Genomic DNA, 20,365 nt, shown 5'->3' with positions numbered 1-20,365 from the left:
AACACAGAGCTCCTTCTGAGCAACCAAGCATCTCACAATGGCATGCACCTAAACTCAACATCCTCTTAATATATTTTTCTCTGCCTGTCACTTCTCCCAACTCTTTGATTTTTCCCCTCTTTCTTCTTTCTTTTTTTTTGTTCTGCTCTCGTCTCCTAGCTTGTTTGATCAGTTCCCTGCAACAAAATGTTTGGAAAGGTTCAATTCCAGCAGCGAGGATGCACTGTTCTGTGACTCTCAGTGGGACCACTCTGGCAGTCACACTAACGTCTGCACTGTGCCAGATAAAACCAGCCTTTGAAGCTTCAACTTCTACAGTACTTCTGCCCAGATTAAGACACTGTTGGGTGAAAAACAAACAAATGAAAGAAAATCTCCCAGCATTTATGCTACTCACCTTCTTCTCCTCTGAGTCTGTGGAAGCTTGGAGCTGCATTGGTCCTCCTGTGTGTGTGCTGCTGGCCGAGATGTGTGTTTGAGCCTCAGCATGTGCAAGACTGAGACTGTGTGGTGCACCTTCCTCACTCATTCAGCCCCCTGGTTGCTTGTCAATGCTGAATACAAACGAACTCACTAAGAAAATAGGACTTGTGCCTAGTGATGCATTGCCAGCCACGATTTCTTTGTTTTCCCTCCTTTGTCACACTCCCTGCTTCTCTTTGAAATGCTGCAAGAGGAGAAGTAAGTGTCTGCTGTAGGGATTTTCTCAAATCTCTGCCTTACTCTATTTTTTTTTCACTGACACATCACCTAACAAGTGCCTGTCCCTTTTGTTCAGCCTCCTTCTCCTCTCCTCTCAGCTGCTCTCTCTCTCTCTGCCTCACGCTTCCATGTAGTGCATTTCTCTCAGCCTGCTTTCCACTTTTCTCCTCCCCTTCTCTCTCTCTCTCTCTCTCTCTCTCTCTCTCTCCCCCTTATTCATGCATACTCGATCTGCCCAGATGCAGCCAGGATTGTGTGTCCCACTCCCCTCCTCCTGCTGCCCGACTCTCGCCCTCTTTCCCAAGTTCACACCATCTATCAAATGTCATCATCAGCCACTAGAAGCTTTCGCCCACCCCAGCAACCCCCAGCCAAACCACACACACAACTCTTCTTCTCTGGTTTCTTGCTACAACATATGTGATGCCTTGCAGCCAGACATCAGTGCACATAAGATCTGATAAAGCCCCAAAACAAAACATACTCTAAATGATTACTGTTTTAATTAGTCTGAAACTCCGGCATTGAGCACAAGGGGATTGGGATATGACTCATAACCCAAATGTTTTCTCAAAAGAACCAAATACTTTAGTTTTTTAAAGTACCGTCAACTTTGTGTCAAATTTCCTCGGTCTCTTTAACACAGTTGGACAGTTCTAGCCAGTTCTAAATCCTCTCAACCATACAGTCACATAATCATGTGTCCTCTTACCTAAACAGGATGGTTGCTGTTTTGAAAATTAATTTGGTTAAAGTACGTTTGGTTACGTACATAAGGTTAGGGGGAAAAAGTGCATAGGGATCACATATATATATATATATATATATATATATATATATATATATATATATATATATATATATATATATGTATGTATGTATGTATGTGTGTGTGTTTTGCAATTTTCTTTTTACATTTTCTTTTCTATTAAATTTAAAGTTCTTCCATAGAGCATTAAGCAATTGAATAATACTGTAAAAAAAATTGAACATATGCTATGATACTAATTTACAGATTTCAACTTGCATTTTATGGTTAATATTTGTAATAAAATAATACAGTAAATTTCTGGAAAAACTTCAAATAACAACATTGACTTTTGGTTTAACATGGGACACAAACACAGATATGGGCATTTTAAACTGCTATACAGACGACACATGGGGTTGTTTTTTGGGGAAGGACAGTCACAAAATATCACTCTAAACTTTGTCAGGAGGGGTTGTTCTAAGCTTCTACTATGCAGTTCCTTAAAGAAATCTCATGTAACTGAGTGAATTTTCTTCTCTTGTCAGATTATTGAAGACCACATTTATTTTTGCATTGTTGGGAATCTTTGAGCAACCCATATTAAAATGTGATGGATTCAGATGTGGTAGATGTGGTAGATTTGTCAAGCTAAACATTTGTTCTATGAACTCTACTCCAACAAAAAATAGTTTCACAATCAGTAATGCTGTTTACATCAAATTCCTACCCCAACTGAGCTGTGTAACCTAAAAATAACAACATCTGATAGTTTTTTCCCTCTTTTTAGGAGGCAGGAGTGAAAATGAGTCATCCTGTGTTATGGTTTCAAAATGATGAAGACAGTTGGAGAACAATCAGATACAAAATAGGATGCTATATTTTCCCACATGATGAAAAGGAGTTCAGGATGAGGATGATAAAAGAGATAAAAGGAGCAGGTGAGAATCAACAAGTCTGCACACGGCTTTGCATTATTGGACACCTTCATTGGAAATTCCTGACTCTGCAGCCTGAGCAGGCCCGCATCAGGGCATGCATCTCGGCTCAGAGGTGTGTGAGCGTGCGTCTATATCAGGACCAGCTGCTGCAGATAAATAATTCAGCCTTGTCACTGTCCAGAGGCTCATTGGGTGAGACAGGCAGGTAGAGGAGAAATCACATTAGAGGACCATTAAAGCTGTATATGGCTTTAGGAGAGGCCATTCGTCTGCTATGAGGCTAATAACCCTCAATGTGAGTCTCATTAGGACTGTACAAACTCAGCACAGATCACTTAATAACAGAGAATGATAGAATAACTGGCTGCTAGCTCAGTGTAGCTACATTTATGAGTGTTACTGCTGCTGTAATGCTGCACCTTAATTGAAATAATGTGCATATCATATCACAGAGCGTCGGTGCAGACCGGCACCAGGAGGCACTGAAGACACTGGGAATCGTGCTTTTAATGTGAAATAAGCCTCCTCCATTCATACCAGGGAAATCTTACATAACAGCAGATTTAATTTTATTTCATGGTAACATGTTGATTATATATCACAAGGAGACACAGTAATTGTTCTGCAAATTGAATTAAGAAATTGTTTTAAATAGTCATAGCATAGCAATTTTTCTTTACTTTGGAACTTACTTACAAACAAAAACAATACTTGAGTTTAAAAAAAAAAGACTTGAAACGGTAGAACTAATATTCTTTCAAAAATAAAGACTTTAAGGTTCCTGAGTGTTACAGTCAACAGGAAGCCTCTTCCTGCTCTGTGTTTACAACTTCTCTCTCCTCCTCCATGTCTGCCCAAATCCCTTGACCTTGCAACACAGCTGGATTCATGTGAATCATGCAAGACTTCAGCTCTGATGTGCTACATATCCTGTCCCGAAGAGCTGATGTGGTGGTCTCGCATAGTCAGACAGCCTCTGCTATAGGGGGTTATTTATATTTCTTTAAACCAATCACAGGGGTTTTAGGTGGCACAAAACCTCTGAAAAATAAACAGTGGAGATATCGGAAGGGGAAGATAATGCCGCATGAGAGGCGCAGCCAATGGCAGACACCAAACCGTGCATGGTAAATACACTGTAAAAACACAAATTGTAAAAAAAAAAATATATATATATATATATGAGGTTAGAGGTTAGAAATATCAAATAAATGGACAAAACTATCAGATGTGGGGGAGTTACAACGTACAGTGTTTACACTGTAAACAGTAAAAATATTGTAAAAAAATTAAAAACTTTAACAACTCTGGCAGCAAAAATGGCCACTTACTGTCAAATAACCATAAAGAACTGTAAGCTACTTTTCAGATAATAACTTTTTCAATTATGGATAATATACAGTAAATGTCTGTATCTTACTTTATTTAAAAAAAATGTCTGTAGAAGAGATCAAATTCACTGTAATTTATCATTCAAGACCATTAAGCAATTGAATAATGCTGTGAATGTCCCATTATAAAAATTTCCAGATTTTCAACATCCCTTTTTTGGGTTAATATTTGTCATAAAGGTAATTTACCTGTTTTCATTGCATTTGCACAAACCCTGCAAAATTATACAATGAATGTCTGGAAAATAACTTGCCCAACCTTATTCATGCCACTCTGAAATAGCGAACACCAAACTAGAGTCATGCTCTGTTTGTTTAAACATTCTTCTGCCTAAAAGCCCAACAAGCCATAAAATATTGTCAGTGATGTAAACAGAGCTGAAAACACTTACCATACTACTCTGGGTCTTCCTGTAAACTAAATTAGACATTAAAAACTCTGTGAAAGCTGAGGGCTGTGACTTCCTCTAGTAGGAAAACATCAAGGCAGAGCTCTCCTCAGTTGCAACAAAAGTTTTGTCTTATATTTTGCATTTTTACAACTCAAAGCTGTGTTCTAAAGCTATATGATGCACGCTGCAGATAAAACAACCATGCACTTTGCTTCAGGCATCACATGCACTTCTCCTCAACCTTTCAGTCAAATATCAACTGTACTATCAGGGTCAGTCAGTCATTGTTTTGCAATGCAGTAAAAGCATTAATGTCCATGTGGACGTGCCACCATGCAGTGGAACTGTAAGGTCACACTGTCCTCCAAGCCTCTCCTATGGCCCCATCTCCTGGCCACGGGGCTGCAAAACACCATGTAGTGCTGGCTCGCAGTCATCAGCAGCAACAGCTATTAACATTCACAGCGTCCCTGTGGACCTTCAGACGTGGTTAACGTTCTGAAGAAGCGGATGGGGAGCAGAGGGATGTTACAGGATGAGGGAGAGAGAGAGCTTCACAGGGAGTCTTCCACAGGCAGCGAGACAGAAGGAAGGAAGAAAGAGCAAGCAAGAGTGATTTCAGGTCTGTGCTAGCAGACGCAAGAGTGGAAACTGAGTGCCTGCGTAATTTCAGTATCTCTATTAATCCGTGTCTGCTGGGTGCACTGCAGTTTTAACATCAGTGAGAATGCTTCCACTTATGTCATGGCCCATGGAGGGCTATTAAAACGGCCGTATCGTTAAAATTTGTTTAACAGTGTCTGGGCTCTTGTTACTATCCCTGCAGGATCATATGTGGTCAAAGCATGTGCCAGATATTTCCAATTAGTGACAGTGATTGCTTTGTCACACCTAATGCAAACTGCAGCCGAATATACCAGTCGACACATGCAGAAAGTAACTCTGTTGCAGACATGTTCCGAGAATAGCACTGGCCCACATACAGCACATACAAAGTTCAGTGATTTTACATATTGCTGACGAGAAATGTGTTGACATTCCCTAATGGAGTCTGGAGGCACAGGCGGCACTTTATGCTGAGTTGGTGAAATGCTAAGTGTCTCCACGGTCTCATCTAAATGATAAGATGTTAGTCGGGGCCTGGGGAAACAGGAAGATCCCTCTCCGTTAAAATAAATACCACATCAAACAAACTGTGGTGTTTGAAGTACACAGCTACGAGGATGGCCTGAGAACTGCTCTTTCATTCTGCGCTTTGAATTAGGGAATGGGACAGAGTGTGTTTACATGGAATAGTACAATCTTTGGAATACCCTGCTTCCCTTGTAGTGACGCCTGTCTTACACTAAAATGCCATCTCGATGTGGATAGAGCAGCATATCAACAATTTAACCCCCTCAGGGCCAGATTTAAAGCTAGCTGTGTAGATATTGTTTCATATGAAAATAGACGAGCAACATTTTGGCAATGGGAAAACTGACATGGCTATTTTTAAAAGGGGTCCCTTGACTTCTGATGTCAAGATATCTGAATGAAAATGGGTTCTATGAGTTCCGATTTATTCTTATCCCATGCAGTTTTTCTCCTGCAATATGTGTAAATGTGTTATTTTCACCTACTGTATTTGAATATTTCTGCATACTGGGGTCCCTAAACAGTCTTGTAATTGTATAAATAGGGCATGACTGAAAAGCTGAGACAGTGGCGATATGTGATGATGTTAGTCCCCAGAGTATCATTTCATTGAATTGAAACTTGAGCTCAGTGTAATGAATGAGCTGCTGTGACTTCTAGGATAATCACAGCCTCATGAAACTTTACAACCACAGAGTAGAGACGTAGAGCATTCAGAGGATATAAAGCTTGGTATATATATATATTTGGTAATATATATTGACAATAAGTGGTTTCCTAAGCCATTTCCAAAACAGAAGTAATTGCAGTAATCTGAAAAATGTCAAATGTTTTTTTAAAACAAATCACAGCAAGATTTTTCTTTGGTGTCCCTCAATGTCTTGGTGTCTTAATGTTATATTTTGGGTGGATTTTTGACCATTTCTTACCAATTCTTGAGTGGTCAAAAATTGTTAAATTGTGCTATAATTTCTTTGTAACAAATGGTATCAACCCCATTTCTGCAACAACTTATGAGATATAATTTAAAATGGGAATGGTCTTAATATTCTATCATCATAATGTTGTAAACCCCAATGCCCACTAGTTTTAACATTTGAATAAGGACTAACCAGCAGTGGACGGCTCCTCACTCTCCGTTGCAGGATGGAGAGATTCAAAAGATCCTTCGCTGCTACAGCCATCAGGCTGACTCATTCCTCAAGAGATTCTACCAGACTAACTGAATTTCCCCTCGGGGATGAATAAAGTAATTTTGATTTGATTTGATTTTGATTTTTAACCAGAACACCATTTTATTACAGATTTATGAGCTGTATCTCAAATTAATCTCCAGGTTCCCAGCATTCCCACATCTACACTTTTGACCTGATATCTCCCCCTAAAGATCCCCTGTTACCCCTTAGAAGAGACAAAATGGGTCTGCGGTGGGTCACTAAGGGTTAAAGTACTATAAAAAATATATGCTACACATGGGCAGTATAACATTAACACTGTAATATGGAGGTAAATACACATACAGGGACAAACAGGTCCCTTTTGTGTGTCCTCCTCATTGCACTGGGAAAGTTAAAATACTGCAGTATGTGTGTGTTTGTTTGTTTGTTTATGTCTGTGTCAACTCTCACCGTGTTGAAGTTGTGGAAGAGGCTCATGCTGTGTGGAGGAGGGGCGGTTTCCATGGGGAACTGCAGGAAGGGCTTCATGTCCAGGTGGGGCTGGAGCATCGTGGGGGTCCGCAAGAACGTTGGCACCGCCGTCCCGGCCCGGTTTATACCTCCTGCACACAGACGGAGACAGAGGCAGATAAATATGCTGTATTCTTACAACTCATATGGGTAGATTAACATTAAAACAGTTGCCATGTTTGTCTTGACAATTACTATAACTATTCTGAGTTATTCCCTCAACATTTAGAGACACAAAGAAAATTAAATGAATTGTGCAGCTTATTGCAGATTGGATTGCATGATGCTGTTTCCTTGAATATGCCACTGACTTCCAAAAAGGACAATGAGCACCATAATTGCACTGCAAAGCAATTATTTCTCTGCATACAAAGCAAAACTATGTGGCACCCCAGTGGAACACATAATCTCTAAACTGAGAGAAAAAGCATTTGGGCCGTTAAGGACGCTCCAGTGATTGCTGCGGACACTCATTCTATTTTTCCTGACAAGTTGACAAGACTGAAGTGCGCCAAAGTGCTGCAGCACTGCTGTGCACGAATGCTGTGATACTGACGGTTTTCCGGGCTTTGTAGAGTCCACATCACGGAAGCATTTCATTATACTAAAACATTCACATCAAATGAAGCAGGAATGCCACAGAGAAGAAAGGAATGCCATAGAGGCTGTGGGGATTTCTCTTATCCACCTGCCTGCCAGTCTCCTCTCTTCTCCTCCGCTCTCCTCTCCTGGGAGACATCTGCAGCTTGATGATAATGAGTTTCATCTCAGCGTGTGTTGTTTCATGTCATCCTGACTCATGCACTACAGTTGGAGCACTTGCTTGTGTCTGTATAAGGAATGAATGAATCATGGACTCAGATTTCTCTGCTCACGTCTGACACTTGCTCCCTGGCTTTAACTGCAGCCAACATGATGTTTGAGCAGATTTTCACAGGAGCTGAAAAACACCTCAAGGGTATCCTAAACACACAAATACACCCACAGACACGCACAAACAAACACACACACCTGTGCACCATGTCAATGTTTAATTCTCCTTTAAAAGCATGCAAGGCTGTCATAATGATACACAGCTCCTTATTCTCGTCATTGCTCCCATCTGCCTTCTCTTCCACTCCTCCTTATCCCCCCTTCGTCTCCTCTTTAACCTCTGTCAAGGATGATAGTGATGGGGCCCACACAGCAAAACTCAGCCTCAGCAAGCTCTTAGATTAAGCCTCTTAATATCCGCAACTGGATTTCTGTGGCTTTCAAATTCCCCCGAGACTTAAAGCTTTGCCGCTTTCCTTTTTGGGATTGCTCTAAGCTACTCTCTCGCTCCGTTACTTGCTGTCCCTCGCTCTGCTTCCTGCTGCAACTTGTTCCTACCTGCTCCCACCCTGTCACATGGTAATTTGTGCATTATTTGACACCTCTGCATTTTCATCAAGCTTTATGTCAACTGAATGCGCTCAGAGAAAATGACGTGGAGGAATATGACGTTAGCAGATGCAGCCTCCAAAGTTTGGATTAGCGAGGGTGGAGGAGAGAGAGAGAGAGAGAGAGAGAGAGAGAGAGAGAGAGAGACAGAGATAGAGGGAGAGAGATTGACTTTGTCAGAGTGAGTGAAAATGCTGTCTCAGCTGAAGCCCAGCTGCCTTCTGCTGCGCATCTGTGGGCCTCGAGGTGGAGAGGACTGCATCATTACTTCTAGTTGGGCATGTAAGTTTCTTCCACTGAACAAACCACAAATATACACATGCACGCACATGTATGAGTGCTCACAATTTTCTTTTCTTACAGAATGAGAAACAAGTGCCTGTTGGTTTTACAACTGGTGGACTGCACTTGCAGGCTGACTCAGCACACTTTAACTCTTCACTAACCTACAGAAACATTCAGTGTCAATTTATTTTCAAGTATGCATTCTCAAAAGTACAAGCATCCAGTTTTCTCTCTGCAGCAAAACTCCTCCTTGATGCTGTTTGTTGTGACGAGGGAGGTCCTGTAGCTGCTCTCTCCTCCACCTCTACCGCCATGACTGATGAAGGCAGCTCCACCTCTGAGGCTGCACCACTAACAGCATGACTAATACACTGCCTCTTAACTGCATTTATCATGACACTATACCGCATGTTGATACATGGCCTGCATTCATGTTTGTGGCTCTCTGTGCAGGAATGTGTGACTGAGTGTGTGTTTTACTTGGAAGGAGTTACTCTGTTAGCTGAAGTTGCACAGTTGTAATGTTTGCAGCTCCCCAGTGAGTCTGCACTTGAACATGGAGACTGTTACTGGCAGTGGGTCAGCCAGCCTCTGGCAGGCAGACAAAGAGGGAGATTGGCTGACCGGGGAACAGAACGTGTTTCTGCAGCAAGAGGAGCTGAGATCTGAGGGAGTGAATGGAGCTGAAGACCAGAGAGAAAGAGAGAGGAGCAGTCGTCCTTGGAGCAAAGACACAATCTGTCCCATCAGGGACACTGTGTGCGAGTGTGTGTGTGTGTGTGTGTGTGTGTGTGTGGAGGCATGTGTGTTCGTCAGTGTGCATAAATCAGAGTGTGGCTGCTTACTTCTCCCAGTGTATAATTACCCCATTAATTTAAACCTCTCTTTGGGGACCTTCCCACAGTGTAAATCAAACAAATCGCTGTATGGAGTTGGCAAGTGCCTGTGTGACCTGCGCATGTTTTTGTGTGTGTTACTGCAGTGTGTGTGTGTGAGAGAGAGAGAGAGAGAGAGAGAGACAGAGAGAGAGAGAGTAATTGTTTGTATGTGGTCCCACCAGACTACGCACGCTGACAAAATCTTGCATTAGAGCCAGAGCTAATAAAATGATTAGTTGTTAGTGTTTCTCTTATTAAAAAAACTGTTTTGTAACAACAGAACAAGATAACCACATGACACAATAAAACCACAGCCAAGGACCACACTGCATCGCTACCGTGCACAGCTGTAACACCAGTGCTGAACAGATGCTTTGATAAATCACAGATAATGACACAAAAATGTTGAACATTTGTCTTAAATGGGAGGATTTCTCCCTTTTTTATTATTTACTTTTATTAACCCTTTATTGTTAATAAAACTAAGATATGCTCTAGGTCTCATGAGGCTGTGATAATCGTAGAGGTCACAGCAGCTCATTTTATACAGTGAGGTCAAGTTCCATGAAATGCTCTCACTACAACAAAATGCTAGTATCAGGACTAACATGAATACAGTTGGGCTTATTGAGTCCCAAAGAGTCACAACTTTCCAGTCATGCCCAATTAATGCAAGTTCAAGACTGTTTAAGGACTCAGTCTGCAGAAATACTCCAGTACATGATCTTGGAATAGGTGAAAATAAAACAGTTCTACCGTATGCAGAAAACTGCATGGGATTAGCATAAAGTGGGCATGTCTGTAAAGGGAAGATTTGTGGGTATCCATAGAACCCTTTGAATTATTATTCAGATATTTTGAGGTCCAAGGTCAAAATGAGGGGAAAAAGGCATTTTTTTCCTCGCCAAAATTAAGCCTAACTTTGGAGAGTTATTTATTCCCCCTTCCAACAAGCTAGCATGACATGGTTGATAACAATGCTTTAAAACAGAGTTTGCTACAGCTTATGAACCCCACCATCCTTCCAGAAGGATTGAAATATATGCTTTTTTTAAAAGATTGCCAAAAATACACCTAATCATAGAAAGAAAATGTAAAAACAGGCATTATCGTCAGAATTTGAACATTCTGACAGTCCTTGGATGGATCATAGGTTACAAAAGTTTCCCCTAGAAATAGTAACCAAAATGAAGCTTAAAATTTTGATATTTCTGTCAAAATCACTTTATTTTCAAAATTAAAAACATTGTCAAAAATGAACCATTTGGAATAACTAGATCATGTTAAAAACATTCAATTCTGCTCCTTAGCAACAATGTGAAGCCATGATTGATTCTGCTGAGACGAATGGTCAGAGAAGAGAGGAGAGGACAGGAGAAGTTGAAAAATGTAAAATAATTGAATATGTATAGTATGTGGAGACCCAGTTTCCCCCAATATTTATGACACATGTGGGCACTTGGGAAAGTGTTGTCTATATATAAATTTAAATTTAATTCCAATTTAAAAAAATGATTTATCAGAGAAATTCTTTGAAAACAACAAATAGATATATATTCAAGTTACTTATATAAAACTGCGCCTGTCCGTTCCCTTCCTCTGTTCTCCCTACTGGCTGCTGGAGTCTGATCTGTGTGAGACAGAATGATGGACAGGCTGGTCTGGAAGAGCTGAAAGGGCTCGGACAGTGATTTGGATGTTGTTAAATCCTCGGACATGCCAGGAATCCTACCAGGCTCGCAGGGGCCATAATCAGAGCTCTTAAACGGCCTGCGGGACACCGCCAGAGGGCTCGGTGTTGCAGCCAGTGGATTGCTTGAAATGTGTGTATTTGCATTAGCTTTAACAGTTCTATCTTTGTGGGGGCCATTTTGAGCTTGGACCTTAAAAATAAGGATTTTTTTGTTAGAATCATGTTTTAGGTTTAGATTATAGTTGCAGTAGGGATGGGTTAGGCATGCAAGTGTGGTGGTTGGCGATGAATGCATATTAATAAGAGCCTTACCAACAAAATAAGTATTTTTATTCATATAGTTTATAACCACCCACACTTTCATAAAACCAGCAAAAAACCATCCTTGCTCATATGGTTTTCATTTATTTAGATTTAGATTTTGTTTATACATTTTTTTTGTTTGGTCTCTCTTTAAAAGTCAATAAAAAGAAAATTAAAAAACAACACGCTCACACAGTACATGCACAAATAGAGGAAAATTATGTAAGAATGAGAGAGAAACAAAGGACAAAACAGTCTTTCTGCAGGTGGAGGCAGAAGGGAAAGAGTTAAAGATGAAAACTGGTGCAGTATAGACGAGAGTGTAGAGGGGAAAGGAAGGAGGGTTAAAATTAGAGAGCAGGCAGAAGAGAGATCAAAGGCGAGAGCGTCTGATTCTCCTATTTGGAATAATTCGCCAGCCTGCGTGGCCCTGATAAATCTGCTATTGGCCACATCCCCGCCTCCACTGGGGAAATATACACGCACACACATGCACAGAAATCAGTGCTCCCCAATCCTATTTCTCCATGTGACACATTATAATTCCCCAACTTTGTGTGAGCAAGTGGAGAAAAATAACACACAAGTAAAGAGCAAATAGCAGATGGAGGATTGTTGCATTTGCATCTGGTTGGTTGTGTGTTCTCCCACCTCATGCAATAATTATGAGAGACAGGTTTCCCACAATAAAATCAGTATAAACTGTTATTCCATAAAACATATATCAGGTTGTTGTGCTCATGCAGGATTGTGTTCAATCCAGTGAATGTCGAACTTTTGAAACTGAAGCTGTTAGAGGAAGAATCTCATGAAAATCACCATGGGGTGTTTTCCTTGTCTGCAACGCAAGACAAAAAGCTGTTTCTAGAATCTAGGCTAAGAGAATCTTTTCATGTCTTGAGATTATCTAACAGGCTGTGTAGGTTGTGCCACAGTTTGTTCAGCCTTCTTTCCCATGGGCGTTGGGTGCATTCAGGGGAGAACAATGGGAGCAGGGTAGTTGGCACCAGACACGCTGGACAAGCACAGATGTGCCAGGGCGGTTGGCAGCAGAGGCAGGGAGAAGGAGGTGGTAACAGTCCGGCTGCCAACTCGCCTTTCTGCTGGGCCGTGAAGCAGGCACCTATCCTCCACATGGAACCAGAGTGGTGGGCAGCATCAGGACTACACACTCAGTATGTAGTTGGTGCTGCTGATTATGTTTGATGTGGGGATATTACAGACAGAAACTCTGATGACTCGGTACAGGAACTGCCCGGGATAAACCTAATGAAATGACAAGCAGGAAATATTTTTTGGCATCTTGAAATTTTGTGCCATGCAGCAGCTTTGATTATCTGTGCAGCGTTCATAATTTACTTTATCGACCTAGTGTGTGCGGCGTATTGAGATTTCAGACTAACAGCTGCCTCTAAATCCTGAGAAAACCTGCCCTCCGCTTATGTATACATTATTGAGAGAACTCTGAGTCAGTAAGATGATTTAAAGAGACCAGCGGCTGCACTGGGAGCTTCCTCAACATATACCCCAACAAAGACTCTCTCTCTCTTTCTCTCTCGTTCTCTCCCATGCACACACAACAGAGTACATCACTCGTGCTGTAGCAACACCATTAGCAGCTCCTCAGCCCCAGTCTGACAGTTCAGAGGATGGTGGCTGTCTGCACACTGACTAACTAATGACAGAGATACAAACTGGGGTTGCCAGACTATTTCATAACCACTGAGGAGCAGACTTCTTGTGACCTAAATTACTATCTTATTATTATTACAGTGTTTGTGGTCAGGCGGAGCTGTCAGATTTCTCTATTATGTCCCTGCTGGTGTGCCGTTTCATATGGGTTGTAGTGCTGGCCATCTGTCTGTCCGTCTCCATTTCTCTTACCATCTCTCTCATCTCTCATTCGCCCCTCGCCTCCCTCATGATCTGCTCAGTGTGTATTCCGGGCTGAACACAGCTGTGCCCAGGCCTACAGGAATAGCCAATTCATTTCAGCAGTGGAGGCAGCGTGCGGACACAGGGAACAAGAGGGAGACAGAGAATGAAAATTTGGCCCTGCTCCATTCAGTATTCCCTTCCAGTCTCAGGCCCAGCAGGACTGTGTGCCTCCCTTTCACCTGACCGCAAGCGCAATCAACAGGATCACAGGCCTGGCCAAAAGCTCTGCACAAATGCACAAAGAGAAAAAAAAGCACTCGCGCACAACGGTCGGCAGATACACTCACATCAAAGACACGCACACATAGTGTTCCAAAAGATTTAATTCACTTTCTCTGTGAAACACACTTATACCACAGTGCACCCACTTTTACAGATACAGAGGATTATCCAGCCAGACTCATGAAAGACAACATTCCTCTGACTCACATGTCTCTCCGTCTTTATACCTGTGTCCATCACAAAGCAGTTGACTCTATTTTAAGTTTGCCTCTGCACTCTTTCACATTCATTTTAAAAACAGCCTGATGCCTCACCTGTCACCTCAAGACCCTGCAGCAGCACAGAGCACTGCGCAGGTCATTAGCCCTGAGTATTTGTCTGGCAGCTGTATCCTGAGCTGTATTCCTTCACAGACAGCTGTGGCAGCAGCAGCTTTCCACCTCAGCCTCTGCTCGGAATGAATTATGAACTCACAGCCTCTGACTCACAGGTAGTGATGCGCTTCATCAGAGAAAGCACTGAGTGCAACACGGCTCACACAGTGCTGGGAGTCACACGGTGAAGCTTCCCACCTTCATGCCAGGCATGCAAACAGCCTGAAAACCTGAGCAGGCGTGACTTAAAGTGCCCACAAGAGTGTGCTGCTGAGCCCCTCTGTAAACTTCAAAGAAGCCACTTCTTCTTCTTCCAGAACCTGAAAATTATTATGAAATATAAAGAGCTGCATGTTCCAATCAAACTTTATCGTCCTCATCTTTTCTAATCACGGTATGCTAATTTCTAGCTTCCTATGAAGGTTAATACATGCACACAAGGTAGGTGGATGCAGATAAAGATCTTTTTGATATGCTGCCTGGAACTGCTGGTGTTATGCTACGCTTTAATGGGAGGATTATGCAGGGGAGAGCTACAGTGGGAAAGCTGAAACTTGTTTCCCTGCCTCAAATGCCAGTTGGCTTCTATGTTTGCATTCATGCTGCATGTAAGGTATGTGTGTTTTTATGTTTGTGTGTGTCTAGATGACTGTGTGTGTGTGTGTGTGTGTGTGTGTGTGTGTAAAAAGGTTATGAGAGCTTAGTTACTGTGAAATGATGCAGTGGTCGCTCTTAAGAGTTCAACATGGTGCTAAGTATTAGTCAGAACATGTCTCGGTCCTTAATCCAAATATACGCACTGCAGTGAGATACACACACACACACACACACACACACTGCAAATAACACTCTACTACACAGTGAAGTATCAGAAGGAATATGATGTATTAAATGGCTCATGAATGAAAGTTTCCTTTTTTTTGGTTGGTTGTTCTGGCTGGTTGTGGATTACTAGCTGTTCACAGAGCCAAAACTAAACATGGTGAAGCTTTCTTTAGCTTATATACTGTTTAAATGTGAAATAAATTGCCAGAAAAGCTAAGCCTTGAGAAAATTTTGGCTTAAACCAAGTTAAAAACCAACCAGTTAACCACAATTTTAAATCAAAATTATTTGTTAGTATGTTAACTCTGTGCGCTTTTGACTGTTTCGTCATTTATTTCGTGCACAATTACCTGTGTAATCTGTAAAGCACTTTGCCTTTGGGTATGAAATGTGCCGTATAAATAAATGTGCGTTGCCTAGCTCTCGCTGCACGGGCAACATGTTTACGTCTGTGTACATATTTCTACATCAGAGGGAGGGTGTTAAACTTTCCCCTGTAATTGTAGGTCTTTTAAAATTTTACCCAACCTACCAATTTGGAGAACAGCAATTTTACTAATTTCATTGTACTCTGAGGTACAAGTAAAGAACAGACTGCAGGGTGTGTGGTATTATGATCTGGAGCTGAGGTTTTAAAGGCAAAAACAAGAAGGTCAAAAAAAGTTTCCAATGGGTGATCAAAGCCTCTAGAATCCAGTCACACGAATAGTTTACATTTTTAGGTGAAAGGACAACTAAGTGTGGTCCCCCGCCCAACACTCACACACCAGAAACTCAATCTGCCACTCTCTGCAATCTGATCAGAGAACATAACTCCAGACAGGTTCATTTCAGAAGCAACAAAAATCATTGCATACGACAAACAACACCAGACATGGAACCAAAAAAAACAACAACAGCTCATATGCACGCTACACACAGATAAGGCAGGGTAAACCTTCAGTCTCTCTCAAAGGGGAGCATTGTGCATAATGACAGAGTGGATGGGGTGGTAATGACACCCTAGTGAGATAATATGACCGTGGCAGGCCCCAGAAAGCCCCCCAAAAGATCCAACCTTGATCTCTCCTAAGTAGCTGAATCAAGGCTGGGAGGATTTAATTGCCGGTCTGTCTCTTTGGTAGACACAGAGGAGCTGACTGGGGATTCCAAGAAAGACGGAGAGAAGAAAGATGGGAGCTGGTGTGATGCAAAAAATAATGGGATTGAATGAGGGTGAAGACAGCCGGCCTCTGATACCCCTGTCCGTCTACCTTGCCTGTCAACCATCAACTACACAATACACAGTGTCCAGAATACAAACCAGAGCCGGTGCACGTGCTTGAGCCGCAGAAGCAGATGCACACCCCTTTAATCCTTCAGATAAATCTCCTGCTGGCTCATCGTCCAGCAGCGACTGAACTTTTGGAGGTTGTTGGCTTTTGTTACTTGTGGGGTGAGGGATTGTGTGTTGCCGGTACAACACACAAACACAGAGACATGCACATGCATGCACACGGATCTAGTGGGCTGATCTCTCTTGAGTAGGTTGTGACCTTCCTGATTCATACTGTAGATATGTTGCAGCGTTGCGATCAGCTCTGCAAAGCCAAATCCTTTGACTCAGTAATTTTCCCTTTTTTCTTTCTGCACTGAATCTGTATCCATCCAAGGGCAGTAAAGGTGGGCAGGTAAGATGATACGGCTCTATACCTCCCCACATGACTTATATCCTGTCTGACTCTGGTTCCACCTTAAATCAATGGCAGCTCTGATAATGATGGTACTTTGGGAGAGTAGCCGTATGCTGGGCTTCTTGTTACAACTTGCACCAACCCATTGAGGACAGGAGTAATAGACTTAATGAAAATATGTCTGAATGCCTGGCCTCAGTCTCATTACATTCCAATGTGATATTTATCTCTATAGCACCTCGCGTGATGAAACCGTACCATGTAATTAAGTTTGAACTATAACGCAGGCCTAAAATGATTTTGCAGTGCAAAGCTCAGCTCGTATGCAGCCTGTGTGAGTGTGTATGTGTGTGTGTGTGTAGTGACGGAGAGTGTTTGTGCTGTTTTGAGGTCAGTAATGACAGACAAATAGCTGTCAGGGCTAATGGGAGGGGACAGCCAGGGATGATGGGAACACAGAGAGAACAGCGCAGCGCAGCCCAACACAGTCCGACTGTGGAGACATACAGGCGTACAGCGCTGCTACAGTGTTCACACAGAGAGGGTCACAATGAGAGCACAAAACAAACACAAATATGTGCAAACACACACCCCTCTGTGGTTACCCTTGTCAGGGAACTGGCTTACATTAATCCCCCCTAACTTCAACCCATTGCACTAACCCTGACCCACATGGTTACATAGCTAACTCTATTTTTTGAATGCCTGGAGGCTTGAAAGGTGCACTGTTAAAAAAAAAAAGTCGTAAAAAGAAACAGTAGTCAATAGTCTGACTGTAAGTGTTAGCCAACATTTGCTGCCAAGTAACACAAAACAACCATAAATTATATTACAGATAATTTCTTATAAAATACAGATAATGCAGTTAATGTCTGTATTTAAAAAAACTACATCTGTAGTGTAACTAAAGCTTGTTTTTTATCTTTAATATGATATTGAGTGTTTTTTTTATGATTTTTTCTACATTAACTGTAAGTTGTGTTATTTTACACTCAGCAATATAATGTATATTTTTTCATATTTTTTCTGCATATGATTTACTGTAATTTAAAACTCAAAACTATTACGTAATTGAATAATGCTGTAAAATATTATTAATAAAATATAATAATAATAATAATAATAATAATAATAATAATAATAATTTACAGATTTCAACATCCATTTTATGGGTTAGGGTTAGAGTTAGGGTTTGTTAATATTTGTAATAAAAGTAATGTACTTTTTCATCGCATTTGTACTTGTAGAAAAAACAAGAAATATCCTTTAAATAAATACGGTACATTTCTGGAAACTAACTTTTTTTTTTTTACAGTGTGGCTCTGAAACGTTTGACACTTTGTTTTTCACAGACGACTGCAGCTGTAGGAGACAGGAAAGAGGATTTTGCTTTCTATGGACATTTGATACTTTTTGCTGTGACTCATTTTCAGAACACATTGTAGCTGCTGTGCATTAAGCTGACGATATAAGATGACATCTTCAGCAAAGGAACATGTGACAGGTGTGAAGTATTTGATACGCAAAAGATTTTTTTGGGGCGTGTTTCTTTAAGTCTATAATATATTTCCACATGCCGACCTATAGGGAGCGCTGAGGCAAACAAAGTCAACAACACAGTAACACGCAGACTGTCCTCACCCAAAAAATGGCAGTGAAGGTCGCTGCAAGAAGCTTATTAAGACCCATATTGACAAGTTTTTTTACTGCAATGACATAGTATAAAGAGCGATAAGGTCTGCGAAAGTCAATCACAGGACTCTGACCCAAGAGACTGCTGTTCATTTCTCGTGTTTTTAAACAGTCAACAGTGCTCATAATAACCTTAGTACGAAACCACGTCATGTATTATGTCTACAGGGATGTCATGATGGCAGAATATAGGAATTACACCACCTTGATACCCTATTGGATACCATAGTAAAAAACAATAACAATACAATAAATTACATTGAATTCTTCCTGACTGCCCCAGCTTTCCTTTTGCTGTCAGTTTATTTATTGTTTATCTCTTTTTTTGTTTTGTTTTCACCTGATACACCTGATGTTAAGCTGGAAAATTGTGCATGCAGGCTGGAATTAAACTGTAGTGCTCTGTTGGGATTGAAGGGAAATTTAGCCCGGTCTCTCTGCGTGCCGTGCTGAGCTCGCAACATTAACCACATGATTAAAACCGGGACTGTTTCACAACATTAAATAGAACAGAATGGAGTCTTTGGCAACAGCCTTTCTGTTGTTTAGGTATGAGGGAACACATTACATCTGTTAAAAGTATTAGATGTAAATGTGTTGTGGTCTACCATCACTATCTGAACCTGAATATGGAATAAACTGAATGAATGTATCATCGAACACCATCACCACCAGCTTCTCCATCTCTCCTGTCCTCTTTTAAATTCCCTGCTGTCCGCTCTCATTCTTTCTCAGGTTTCTATCTTTTTATGTATTTTCCTTTTGTAATGGATGCTCCTCCCTTGGCTGAGGGCCAGTCAGGTGTGTAAGATGATCACTGAGATGTCCACTGGAGATGTGTCTGAATGTCTCTGGCTGTAGGCAATGTCTGAGCCAGTGATGGATGGATTGTTGGAATGAGGAGGAACCAAAGCATTGCTTTTGTTGTATCTGTTGAGAGACAGAGTGATCCACTGCAGCGGTGGGAGATTAGACTTATGGCACTGGAAGAAAGACGAGGGAAAATGCTGCCTGTATATCAGTGCACAGCAGCAGAGGGACAAAGAGATGGAGGGAAAAAGAGGGAAAGAAAGAGGACAAGGTGACATTCTTCGCCTGAGAAGGCAGCACACCGGCACATGTCCCTTCTGCCTCTCTCTCTCTCTCCACCTGTCCTCTGTTGTCCGTTGTTTTCCTCCCTGCAGCCTGTTCAAATTTGCTGCTACTTGTTCCCTGCTACCCAGCCCCCACCCAAACCCACATTTCTCTCCCATCTCCTCCCCTTCTTCCCTTGTTCAAGGCGGTGGTCACACACCCAGCTGGAACAATAGCCAGCAACTTTATTCCCATGCACCTCCCAGAAACTGTGCCCTTAGGTATGGAATTCTATCACTCAGCCACAAACAGGTGGATCAACCCAAATACACTTGAGGGGATGGCAACAAAGGCACCAGATTCCCTCTGAGATTAGACTCTAAGGGAAGAAAAAAAAAAGGGGGGGAGGCATGATGGGTTGGTGAAAGAGGGGGATGTGGGGGTTTAAAAAATATACCTGTGCTATTTGAAAAACAGCAGCCATAATTTTCCCTACCCAGTGTTTGCCAGAACATTTCATTGACTTCCATTCCCCAAGGAGGGTAGAGGGCAATATGCTATCAGCCTAATAGAGTGGGGGAGGAGACTTTATGTGGTTGACGGCCACTGCTTTCATTTCAGCCCTGCAGTGCATTGTCTATGAATATGGAGTAGCCCAACAAACGAGCATGTCCTCTAACACGGTGCTCTCTGTTCATCCCTGGGCAATCCAACCACAGCCCAATCTGTTTAAGTGCTGGGGGGTCTCTTCTGTAATGTCACTTGTCATTGGTGTGACCATAAATGACACTTTTGTTTAAATCAGCATCCATCCATTGCCTCCCAGTTGTAAAGAGTTGCTGGCAGCTGGCTGAGGTGTGCACGCTCACAGAATCAGGGCACGCCACCAAGAATTTCTAGAGGTTAAAACAACATCTGAAATGTAAAATGCTGGGTTGAGGTTGTGCGCTAACATATTGTAATTGAGACTTTGTAAGTGCACAAAAAGTT

The 20,365-nt window shown here is 41.8% G+C and overlaps 1 protein-coding gene across 1 annotated transcript in view; it reads right to left on the bottom strand.

Moving 5' to 3' along the window:
• The window catches only part of znf385a (zinc finger protein 385A), a 69,692-nt gene that overhangs the window by 27,672 nt on the left and 21,655 nt on the right, over positions 1-20,365 (bottom strand). Inside the window, exon 2 of the mRNA XM_059333716.1 lies at positions 6,937-7,088. Coding sequence (XP_059189699.1) covers positions 6,937-7,088 — 152 coding nt within the window. The remainder of the gene's footprint in view (positions 1-6,936; positions 7,089-20,365) is intronic.

Source organism: Centropristis striata, chromosome 5 (genome assembly GCF_030273125.1).
Source record: "Centropristis striata isolate RG_2023a ecotype Rhode Island chromosome 5, C.striata_1.0, whole genome shotgun sequence".
In the NCBI taxonomy this organism is placed as follows: Eukaryota; Metazoa; Chordata; class Actinopteri; order Perciformes; family Serranidae; genus Centropristis; species Centropristis striata.
This window is presented reverse-complemented; position numbering and strand designations above follow the sequence as displayed.